The 12,300-nt window shown below is 48.3% G+C and overlaps 1 protein-coding gene across 6 annotated transcripts in view; it reads right to left on the bottom strand.

Annotated features, from left to right (window-relative positions):
- Positions 1-12,300, bottom strand: part of AdamTS-A (ADAM metallopeptidase with thrombospondin type 1 motif A) — a 638,686-nt gene that overhangs the window by 86,277 nt on the left and 540,109 nt on the right. For all 6 annotated transcript variants that reach the window (XM_084579539.1, XM_084579541.1, XM_084579538.1 and 3 more), the window contains 2 exons: positions 12,035-12,202; positions 1,960-2,130 (listed from right to left, as the gene is read on the bottom strand). In XM_084579539.1, coding sequence (XP_084435665.1) covers positions 1,960-2,130; positions 12,035-12,202 — 339 coding nt within the window. The remainder of the gene's footprint in view (positions 1-1,959; positions 2,131-12,034; positions 12,203-12,300) is intronic.

Below are 12,300 nucleotides of genomic sequence, written 5' to 3'. Positions count from 1 at the left end.
CGCGCACTCAGTAATGATATCTCTGAAATTATTGTTCATTGCTTCTAGGGTAATGTCGTCATCCTCAGTTAGAGCTGAATACCTATTCTGTAGCGAGATCCTGAACTCTTCTGCCCTCCCCCTCACCGCTAATTCGTTGATGGGTTTCTTTCTTACTAATCTGTTGCGTTCCTTCTTCAGATTTAGGCTAATTCGGGACCTCACCATCCTGTGGTCACTGCATCGCACTTTCCCGATTACCTCTACATCTTGCATAATGGCGGGGGTTGAACACATTATGAAGTCGATTTCATTTTTAGTCTCTCCGTTTGGACTCTTCCATGTCCATTTCCGGTTCTTCCGTTTGCTGAAGAAGGTATTCATGATTCGTAAGTTATTGCGCTCTGCAAACTCAACTAGTAACTCTCCCCTGCTATTCCTAGAACCAATGCCATAGTCACCTACTGCCTTGTCGCCTTCCTGTTTTTTCACTACCTTGGCATTGAAGTCGCCCATTAGTGCAGTATACTGCGTCTTTACTTTTCGAATTGCCGATTCTACATCTTCATAGAAGCTTTCAACTGCCTGGTCATCATAACTACATGTAGGTGCATAGGCCTGTACAACCTTCAGTTTATACCGCTTATTAGGCCTAATTACGATGCCTGCAACCCTCTCATTAATACTAAAGAATTTGTCTATATTGCCCGCTATATACTTATTGACAAGAAAACCTACTCCTAGTTGTCGCCTCTCTGGTAAACCTCGATAACACAGTACATGCCCATCCTTCAGTACAGTATATGCCTCATTCGGCCTCCTAACCTCACTAAGCCCTATGACATCCCATTTCATGCCCTCTAGTCCCTCTAACAGCACTGCTAAACTAGCTTCACTAGCTAGGGTTTGAGCATTAAACGTTGCCAGGGTCAGTTTCCAATGGCAGCCTGTCCAGCGGAGCCAGGCTTTCTTAGCACCCCCTGCTGCGTCACAGGTCTGACCGCCGCCGTGGTCAGTTGTTCCGCAGCCGCTGGTGACTGAGGGCCGGGGTTTTATAGAGCTTATCATAGGAGGTTGCGGCCGATTACTGCACCAGGGTGGCCAACTCCTGTTCTGGTGAGGGAGTGCGTTGCCGGAGGTGTTCACCGACATCAGGTCGCACCCCAAACCTGTGTATGCAATTCCATCGACACGCGGATTTTTTTTTGTTTTGTTTTCGTCCGGTGGAGAATTGCGTGGCACCGGGATTTGAACCCCGGTCCTCTTGCATGCGAGGCGGATGTTCTACCGCTACGCCACTGCTGCACCTGGACTTCTTTATATCGAGGTGCAACTGTATTTTATAAAACTGAGCATGGGGTTTTCTTTTTTTTTCATCACAAAAAGATAAGCTGTTGTAGAAATTTCTTTTCTCTTTTTTTCTGCCTGATAATTTGTCACACAATTAATTCAGGCATTTTGTCTGTCTTCTGAAATCTCAATCAAGAAAGTTTTGCAACAGATGTGTTTGCCTGACATTCAACCTGACATACTATGTATTCCACTTCGCCAAGATAGACAAAGCATGGACGCAAGAATTCTTCTAGCCCATCTTCATCGAAAAACACGAGATAAACTTTTCTGCCGGGAAAAACCGCTAAACTTTCCTGCAGTATTTCAGGACCTCAAAGCAAACTTCTTTGCTTTCAGGTCCCGAAAGCAAAGCAGTTGTTGTCAAGAGAGATGACTTTGTAATGCATCATATGCACAAGATGTTCGAATCAAATTTTGATTTGATTTCATTTGATGCGCGCGTGGTACCAGCATCATACTGAGGGCTCTATGTGATAATGCAAAAATGAATACGCAGACAAGCAGTATGCTCTCTACGAAAAAATTTGGCTGGTGGTGGCATGCCGTATGATTCCACGAAAAGACGAGGTCAATCAACACACGTCGTGATCAGAGCAGAACCGACAGATATATGGGTATAGTGTGCACCTCAGACCAGTCGGACGTCCTCCACACGAAGGGGCAAGGCTGGGCGGCACAGTTCCGCACCACTTTTGGTCTCCGCTGGGTGGCACAGAATCGCTCGGGAGCCTGTCTTTCACTGCGGTCCACACAGATGACAAACCTGGTCTGCCGGCCACCTCCACAAGTCACGGGGCACTAGCCACAGGTAGGAAAAGAAAGCAAATGAGTGTACGCTGTGCAAGTTTTCAGCAGCACAGCTGTGCAAAAGTTTTGTAAGGCAATGTAAAATAGATGCTGTCAATTAGAAGTCAGCAGGAAGTACAGTCGAACCTGGATATATCGAACTCGAAGGGGATCGGGAAATAGTTCGATATATTGATAATTCGATATACAAAAATCGGCTTGTGACGGCACTTACGATGCCAAAAAACGATACCACATGTGTCGCGTAATCAACCCACTCGCATAATGAACCTACCCTTCACTTTTGCACCCGAGAATTCGAAAAAAAAAATGCGTTAAGACCAGCTCGCTCACATGCAAGCGATTGAGCGATCTCAGCGACGAGCGGCAGCGACAGAGCGAAAAATTTCAAACTTGTTGGAACTGCATCCCTCTTGCCGCTCGAGCCACCACGACAGCTCAATACAAGGCTTCTGTGTCGCTGCGGCAGAAATCGCGAGCGTTTTCGCTTGCATGTGGATGGCGCGCGTCACTGCGTTTCGGTCGTCCGTCGCATCCACAGCTCATTTCTTAGCAGCATGCCAAGATGCTGCGCAACGATAACGTCAGGGCGCGTTTATCTTTTTATAGCTCCTCCGGTGGCGGGGAGCGAACTTGGCAGAGTGCCCGTGCTGGCTTGATTGCACAAGCCTGGTTCGATTTATCACGCCGCGCTTGGAGCGGGCGTCATGATCGCAGCAGCAGACCGCGTGCTTCCGTTGATTCATACATGCAAAATAAAACGGCTCCCGCCAAAAAAAAAAAAAAAAAAAAGGCTGCCGCTTCTTAACGTCCGCAGCCGCCATATCTTACGCTACGTCGCGCGTACACCACAACGATAAGAAAGGATAACTCTCGCAAAAAAAAAAAAGAAAAAAAAAAACCAGAGAGAGCTGCCGCTTCTTAACGTTCGCAGGCGCCATAGCCACGTCAGCCGCCGCGGGCAGAGGGTTCGCAACACACGCTGGAGAAAGCGTCCGACGTCTGTCTGAAAACGGGCTGAGCTGGCTTGGCGCATGCGTAGCGCGTGCTGAAGGAGAGAGATAGCTCGGCAAAAGAATGGACAGACCCACGCACATGGCTTGCAAACGTCATGTGTTGGCGCGCAGGAAACGATAACTGAAGATGCGAGCGCCTTTGGGGAATGGGCGCGGCGCTGTCCAGAACAGTCCCCTCTCATTCCTTCCGCGCGTGGCTTGAAAACGTCACGCGGCAAACGGCCAAGGGGAAGGCACACTTTCCAGTGCGTGGTGCGGAGTTCGATATATCGAACGACCGGTGAAATTGAGTTCGATATATGACGCGGCTTTCCTATACTTTTACATGGGATTTTCAAGGGGATATTCCGTGAGTTCAATATAACCAAAATTCGATATATCCGGGTTCGATATAACCGGGTTCAACTGTACTGCCAGTAGTAATCAGCTTTTTTATATCCCTAACAGCAAGCCATGGATGACTATGAAGGCAGCAAATGCTTCAGAAAGCTCTAGCCTTTCCCAAACTTTGAGGTGTCCTGTTAATGTCCTGTTATAGAGCCCTGAATGCTCTTGCGACAGGGGTTTTGGAGTCTGTCAAGAAAGGTGCATGAAAGTGCTAATATACCACTGTTGTTGTGTAGCAGTAAAAAAACCAGTGCTTCTTCTTTCTATTTTCTGAAAGGAAAGCCAAGTTAGTGCCCTAGAACAGTCTCAAAAAGAAACTGCAGAGCAAATTTAGAATCTCACACAGTCTTTATACAGTCGAACCCGGATAATTCGAATTTTGGTTATATCGAACTCACGGAATATTCCCTTGAAAATCCCATGTATAAGTATAGGAAAGCTGTGTCGTATATCGAACTCAATGTCACCAGTCGTTCGATGTATCGAAATCCGCACCACGCATTGGACGGTGTACCTTCTCCAAAGACATCTCGGCCGTTTGCCGCGTGACGTTTTCAAGCCAGGCACGGAAGGAATGAGCCGGCACAGTTTGGCAACCACTGGTCAAGGGAAGCGCCGCGCCCTTTCCCCAAAGGCGCCCGCATCTGCAGTGATCGTTTGAAAGCCGTGTGCATGAAGGAACGAGAGAGAACCAATGCAGCCGTGGTGTTTGGGAGAGGGGAAAAATGTGATAGAGCGAAGCGTAAGGGTGTGCCCACTCATCTGCCGAGCTTTATCTCCCCCCTTCCTCTCTCCCAGTCCTCGTTCGCCGCAGCACGCACTACGCATGCGCGCGGCGGCCGAGGTGCGATTTGCGTCTCGTGTCGTCGTGCTGGACGTGCGTAAGCTACGGTGGCTGCGGACGCTAAGACACTGCAAAATATTTTTTTTTTTTAGATAGCCTGTCATCTTTGCAGTCGTGCTGAACGTGCGCAGCGTATGCTACGGTGGCTGCGGATGTTAAGAAGGAGCAATTTTTGTTTTTCTCTTGCGAGAGTTGTCCTTACTTGTCATGCGCAGCGTAAGCTATGGCGGCTGCGGACGTTAAGAAGCGGCTGATTTTTTTTTTGCCGAGCGTCGTTCAATATTGCATCTATGAATCAACGAAAGCACGCAGTCAGCTTCGATCATGACACCAGCTTTGAGCATTGTTCGCTTCAAACGGCATTTGCAGCTTTTACGCTTTCCAATGATTTTGTGGCAGTGGACTACGCCCGCCCGAAGCGATAAATCGAACCAGGCTTGTGCAATCAAGTCATCACGGGCACTCTGCCAAGTTCGCTCCCTGCCACCGCAGGATCTATGAAAAGTATCATATTTACTCGCATATAGGCGCACCCCCAGTTTGGGTGCGAAATATAAATTTTTTTTATTTCCGCGCATAATAGGCGAACCCCGAACTTGGCACTGAGATCAATGCCGTATTTATACGATTGAAAGCCGACGTGCCTCCCCTAAACTAAGGTGAAAAAAACAAAAAAAAACATGCACATACATTCCACAACACGAGATGCCGCATCTGAAACCTACTGTGAATGAGCCCGGAAGTTTGGGCAAGGAACACTCATGACGATGACGGCGAAGTACGACAGCTTGGAGGAAGGAAAAAAATGTTTTTTTTTTTTCCTTGCTCCATGCACGACAGTATCGGTTGTGACCGCCAAGTACAACAACACGTCAAAAAAATTTAAAAAAAGAGACATAATCAACGGCCGAAAAAAGCTCTTCCGTCAATACCGATACCCCCCAAATGCCACACAAAGTATGTACGCTTTACGCTACCTTCTCTGTGGCAGCTCTGAAAGCTGGGAGACTCTGGGAAATGAATTCCAGGAGAGGAGGAGGAGAAGTGTCTTGTCCATTTGTTTTCTCGGGGAAAATCGGACGCAATGCTACGAGCGACGTTGGTCAGGGACGACGCGACACAAGCGACAGTGTCATCGCCATCGATGCACATTTTAGGCTAGGCGCTAGGCGGCGCAAGTTGCCGTCTGACACAAAGGGTAGACCCATTACCATGTATCCATTCTTGTGTAAGGGGCCACATTTCGCCATTTTGCAAGCAGCGTGCGGGTGGGTTTGTCGTGTGTGCTACAATGGGGAAGTATGCGAGCTACACGGCTGGATTCAAACTGAAAGCTGTGCAGTACGCAGTGGAGCACGGAAACCATGCTGCAAGCAGACATTTCAGTGTCAAAGAAACCAGCGTTCGCTACTGGAGAAGTCGGCAGAAAAAACTTCAAGCCACCAACAAGTCATGACAGGCCTTCCGCGGAGCGAAGTCCGGAACGTATCCGCAAGTGGAGGAGGAACTCGTTCAGCACATACGACACCTCCGACAAGACTGTTGTACCGTGTCCCTCGAAATAGTGCAGACTGAGGCGCGTAGAATTGCCCGAGCACAGGGCATTGACACTAAAAATTTTAGGGCAAGTTCCGGGTTGACGCCATGGGCTAACCCTGAGGAGGCAGACAATGTTGTGCCAGCGCTTGCCCTCGGCATACGAGGACAAGGTGGTGGATTTTCACTGTTTTGTGATATGGCTCCGACTGCAAAAGAACTTTATTTTGTCCCAGATCGGGAATGCAGATCAGGCGCTCCTTTGTTTCGACATGCCAAGAAACACCACTGTGGAGGACAAAGGTGCACAAAGTGTGTTTATTAGAACATCTGGCGCGGAGAAGCAAAGATGTACTGTTATACTAGCGGTGACTGTGGATGGGCACAAACTGCCGCCGTACGTCATTTTTAAAAGGAAGATGCTTCCTAAGGAAACTCTCCGTCGAGATATACACGTCAGGTTCCAGGAGAAAGGCTGGATGAACGAAGAGTTGATGCTGGACTGGATAAAGAGGGTCTGGGGCCGGTGGCCGGGCGGCCTGTTATATCCGGCCATGCTCGTTCTGGACAGTTTTCGCGAGCACCTTGTGGAAACTGATAAAGTGAAGCTGAAAGAGCTGCGCACGGATATTGTCGTGATTCCGGGCAGCCTCACATCTGTACTGCAGCCTTTGGACGCGTCCTTAAATAAGCCTTTTAAGGACAACGCTCGAAGGCTGTACCCTAACTGGATGGCTGGAGGGCAGCATCAGCTAATTCCAGGTGGCAAAATTAAGAGGCCGCCTGTGGAAATGTGCGATTGGATAGTGGAAGCCTGGAGAGAGATCTCCGATGATGTCATCAGAAAAAGCTTCAAGAAGACGGGGATCTCCAACGCACTAGATGCGAGCGAAGATGAGATGCTGTGGAATTCGGACAAAGAACGTGGGTCCCTGGTCAGTGATAATGAGTGTGTGCTCTCGGACTCCGAATCGGATGAGTAAAGCGTCAGTGCAAGTATGCAAATAAATTTTTCGTATGCGTGCACTCGACGTCGCTCGTCTCTTCATTGAAATGTAAGTAGCTTTCTTTTTCACTTTTATGCTGGGTTTATCGTCATTTTTGTGAGAGTAGCCATGTTCTTGACATATGTTAAATTTAAAGCACAAGAATGCGAGTCAAAAAATTTGCGGAAATTTTACCCCGCGTAATAGGCGCACCCCGAACTTTGAGCCGAATTTTCTAAAAAAAAGTGCGCCTATTATGAGAGTACAGTCGACTCTCGATAATTCGAAGCCGCTTAATTGGAATTTTCGGTTAATTAGAAGTGAAGTGCTCGTCCCGTCAGTTTTGCATGTAATCCTATGGAAGAAATCGCTCGATAATTCGAAGTCCTCAGCCAATATTATTGTTTAATTGGAAGTTAATTTTCAGTCGGGATCCTCGATTCAACCGTCATTTTTTGGTAGAATGTGCAATTTTTAAGTTCCACAACAGCTCCATGCTTCGCGTTGGTGTCATCGACACCACAGCCGTCCGCAGCGCCACCCTTCTTGGAGCGGCGCGATTATTCAATGCTACGGCTGCCGCGGCCTCCAAGATCGGCTCCGGCAGGAGGCCAAGCAGCTGCCTCGCGCTGCTTGGAGCGTTGCCGGAGCTGATCGCGGAGGCCAAGTGGGTGCCATAGGTGCGCGCAGCACTGCATACTGGCAGTGGCGAGATTATGCGAGATTAGGCTTGCAGTGAATATCGACGTTGTCGAGGCGTGTGTTGGTCGAGTGCCCTTGTTGCATTGTGCGAGTAGAGTGTTGGCTAGTTTGTGCCGCGGGTGAGCCATGGCAAACCGTGGCTCTTATCGCACACTCGACCTGGCGATGAAAGTCGAGGTTTTGAAGAAAGTGGACAAGGGAGGTGCCGCCAAAAAAGGCATTGCGCGGAAGTACGGTATCAAGCCGAACACGCTGTCCAACTTCATTAAGAACTAGCGCCTAATAATGGATGCATTTGAGAAAGACAAGTTCTAGACGTCTTGGAAGCGAATGCGCACAGGCGCTTACCCAGAGTTGGAGAAGGCTCTGCTGGTTTGGATTAGGGAGGCCCGGACCAACAAACTTCTACTCAGCGGAGATATTGTTGCGATGAAAGCCCGAACACTTGCAGAAATGTTGCGGATCGATGACTTCGTTTCGTCTGATGGATGGCTGAAGCGCTTTAAAGATCGCCATGACCTGGTTTTTAAAAGTGTGTGTGGTGAAAAAGCATCCGTTAACCAGGAAACATGCACAGCGTGGAAGGACGGAAAGCTGCGGGAATACCTAAGCGAATACAAGCCGGAAGACATCTTCAACGCAGATGAGACTGCACTCTTCTATCGGCTGTTACCAGAGAAGACCCTGACGTTCAAGGATGACGACTGTGCTGGGGGCAAACGCAGCAAGGAAAGGGTGTCGGTGCTGATCGCGGCAAACATGACTGGCACGGAACGGTGTCGCCTACTCGTTATCGAGAAATCCGCCAAGCCGAGGTGCTTTAAAGGCGTAAAGACACTGCCTGTGGACTATGAGTAAAACAAGAAAGCGTGGAACGATGACAGCCGAAATCTTCAACAGGTGGATAACCAAATTGGATCGCAAGTTTGCTGCCTCGAACCGCAAGGTGTTGTTTCTTGTGGACCACTGCAGTGCTCAAGTGAATGTGCCAGCCTTGAGTGCTATACACCTTGCCTTTTTGCCTGCAAACACAACATCTGTTTTGCAGCTAATGGACCAAGGCATCATAAAGAATGTTAAAGTCCTGTACAGGCGGCACCTCCTCGAGCGCATGGTTTTGTGTATGGACAACTCCACAAAATATGAGGTGAGCCTGCTCAGTGCCATGCATATGTTAGCGCGAGCATGGGATCGTGTAAAGCAAGACACGATCGCAAACTTCTTCGGGGCTTGCGGTTTTGTGGCAACTTTGGGGGATGCCTCTGCAATTTCTTCGGAGGAAGCGTCAACAAGCGAGCTTGACGGCACCGATTTTGGTGATGCTCTTGGGGACGTCAACTTTGAAGAGTACGTCGCCGTAGACAAGGCGGTAGAAACATGCTGTGTGCTGACGGATAGCGAGATTGTAGAGATTATTCGGCCCTAGGAATCAACCCAGGACTGCGACGATGATGACGTTGAAAACGAGCTGCAACCAAAGGCTGCCGATGTAGCTGCGAGCCTTGCTCTCGTGCAGCACTTTTTTGCCGCTGAAGGTAACGCGGAAGAAGCGTTCCGCCACATCTACAGCCTGCAGAACTTGCTTTCAGCAGCGCGATTCGGCAAGAAGGAGCAAAGCAAGATGACCGACTATTTTTCTTAAGAGAAAATCTCAATTTCGTTACTAATAAAGACGCTGTTTTTGTGTTTTAAGGTTAATTGGAAGTTTAATTGGAAGTTTTTTGCGAAGTTGTTTTTTTTTTTCAAATTCTAGGAGGCAAAAGTGGGAAGTGGGTCCATTATGCGAGTGGTTTGATTACGCGACAAATACAGTATCATTTTTCACGATCGCAAGTGGCGTCTCAAGCCAATTTCTGTATATCAAATTATCGATATATCAAACTATTTTGCGATCCCCTTCGAGTTCGATATACAGTGCAGTCCACTTATAACGATATTGAGAAAACCTGAAAATCCGATCGTTATAACCGATTATCGTTACATCTGGACTGGCAAAAAAAAATTTGAAAAAAAAAGGAAAGAAGAGCACACCCAAGTATTTTCCCATGCATGCAGGCTTGCCTACTACTAACGATGAGTAAATCGGGTTGAACAACACTAAACATTGTACAGAGCACTAAACACTTTATTACAGTATACATCAATAGCCATAAAATAACTTAAGCAACTTAAAGATGTCGAAAACTCGCGCTTGCTTGAGCAGCAGCTGAAGCTTGACAATCACTGTGAGCATCGCTTCCAGTAGCGTGTAGGCTGGCGGCAGTCCTTTTTGCATGCACGAAACCGATTAGCAGGTAGCTGGACTGAAGGACATTCCCAGCCTTGATGACAGTTAAAATCGTAGAGTGCGAATGTCCATATTTTTTCACGAGGCTTCCAACCTTGAAATCCTCCCAAAAATCATGATAAATCTGCCGTTTCATCTCGTGAGCTATCGCGCCGTCCGTCAATGTGGTCGCCGCCATCTTCCACGGACACAGAATTGGTAGTGGTGATGACGATACGGCCACAGCAGCACCTTTTGCACGGCTGCGATTGCGATAATAATAGTGCTCATTTTCTTCCGTTTTCGCCGCATATGTCGAGTTTTCATATCATTGTCTTCTTAATATTTTATCTTTCATTGAATATTCAGTCAAATTTTCATGGTAAACACCTATCGGGCGGCAATAAAGCTATCGTATCTGATGTACCGCCGGTAATCGATCGTTATACAGTCGAACCTGGATATATCGAACTCGAAGGGGATCGCAAAATAGTTCGATATAACGATAATTCGATATACAGAAATCGGCTTAGGACAGCACTTATGATGCGAAAAAACGATACCGCATTTGTCGTGTAATCAACTCACTCGCATAGTGAACCCACCCTTCACTTTTGCACTCGTAAATTTGCAAGAAAAAGAAAAGCGTAAAGTCCAGCTCGCTCACATGCAAGCGATTAAGCGATCTCAGCGACGAGCCGCAGCGACAGAGCAAAAAATTTCGAACTTGTTGGAACTGCGTCACTCTGCCGTTCGACCCACTGTGGCAGCTCGAAACAAGGTTTCTGCGCCGCCGCGGCAGAAATCGCCAGCGTTTTCGCTTGCATGTCGCACTCCGTTTCGGTCGTCTCATCCACAGCTCATTTCTTGGCAGCATGCCAAGATGCTGCGCAGCGATAACTTAGTGGCGTGTTTATCTTTTTATAGCTCCTGCAGCGGCGGGGAGCGAACTTGGCAGACTGCCCGTGATGGCTTGATTGCACAAGCTTGGTTAGATTTATCACTCCACGCTTGGGGCGGGCGTAGTCCACTGCCAAAAAATATTGGAAAGCATGATACAGTAGCTGCAAATGCTGTTTGAAGCGAAAAATGCTAAAAGCTGGTGTCATAGTCATAGCTGACCGCGTGCTTTCGTTAATTCATACATGCAAGAATGAACGACTCCCACACAAAAAAAAAAAAAGAAAGAAAGCCGCTTCGTAACGCCATATCTTACGCTACGCCGCGCGTACAGCACAGCGATAAAAATAGACGACTCTCGGAAAAAAAAAAAGATAGATCTGCCGCTTCTTAGCTTCCACAGTCACTGCGCGCAGAGGGTTCGCAACACACGCTGGGGAAAGCGTCCGACGTTCTGTCTGAAAAGGGGCTGAGCTGGCTTGGCGCATGCGTAGCGCGTGCTGTTGCGAACGAAGGCCGGGAAAGAGAAAGGAGAGAGATAGCTCGGCAAAAGAATGGGCACACCCTTGCGCTTCGCTCTGTCGCGTTTTTCCCCACTCGTTCCCACCGGTTCTCTCTGGTTCATTCACGCACATGGCTTGCAAATTTCACGTGCTGGCGCGCGGGAAACGATAACCGCGAATGCGCGCACCTTTAGGGAATGAGCGCGGCGCTGCCCTAGCTGAACTCTCCCCTCTCATTACTTCCTCACGCAGCTTGAAAACGTCACGCGGCAAACGGCCGAGGGTGATGCGAATGTCTTTGGGAAAGGCACACTTTCCAGTGCGTGGTGAGGAGTTCGATATATCGAACGGCCGGTGAAATTGAGTTCGATATATGACGCGGCTTTCCTATACTTTTACATGGGATTTTCAAGGGGATATTCCGTGAGTTCGATATAGCCGAAATTCGATATATCCGGGTTCGACTGTATCTGGTTTATTTTTACATGGGGGCAATGGAAAAAATGATAAATCTCAAGAATTTGATCGTTATAAGCAACATATAGCTATATCTAGTATCGTTATAAGTGGACTGCACTGTATCTGGGTTCGACTGTATTATCTCTTGAGCGACTATAGTCTTCTGTGGCCTGTTTCAATACACGGGACGAATTCACAAAGGAAGCATGCACGCCCCCTGAAGAGCTGTTCAATGCACCCGGACATGCATCATCCATTGTAATGCATGCCTGCCATAAGTGGGCAACCACACTCACAGGGCTCCACCGTTTCTTCTTCCACCGGTAGTGGCAGGTGCGCAGGTTGCAGGTGCGCACTTGGGTCTCGGGTCGCTTGCCACGGCACTCCAGGTGGCTCACCTCAACACCACGGCGCACGCACCGGGCCACTCGCTTCTGCGTGCCGTTGCCACATGGTGCAGAGCACTGCGCATAGTAAAAAAAGAAGACTCGTATTTGTTGGTGAGGAAATACAGCGGGGATTAGTAAAATGTAATGCAGCCAAACATGATGAAGAGGCCATC

Source organism: Amblyomma maculatum, chromosome 9 (assembly GCF_055883805.1).
Source record: "Amblyomma maculatum isolate TAMU_Amacu chromosome 9, ASM5588380v1, whole genome shotgun sequence".
Taxonomy (NCBI): Eukaryota; Metazoa; Arthropoda; class Arachnida; order Ixodida; family Ixodidae; genus Amblyomma; species Amblyomma maculatum.
Note: the sequence above shows the minus strand (reverse complement) of the source record. Positions and strands in the feature narration are given on the sequence as shown.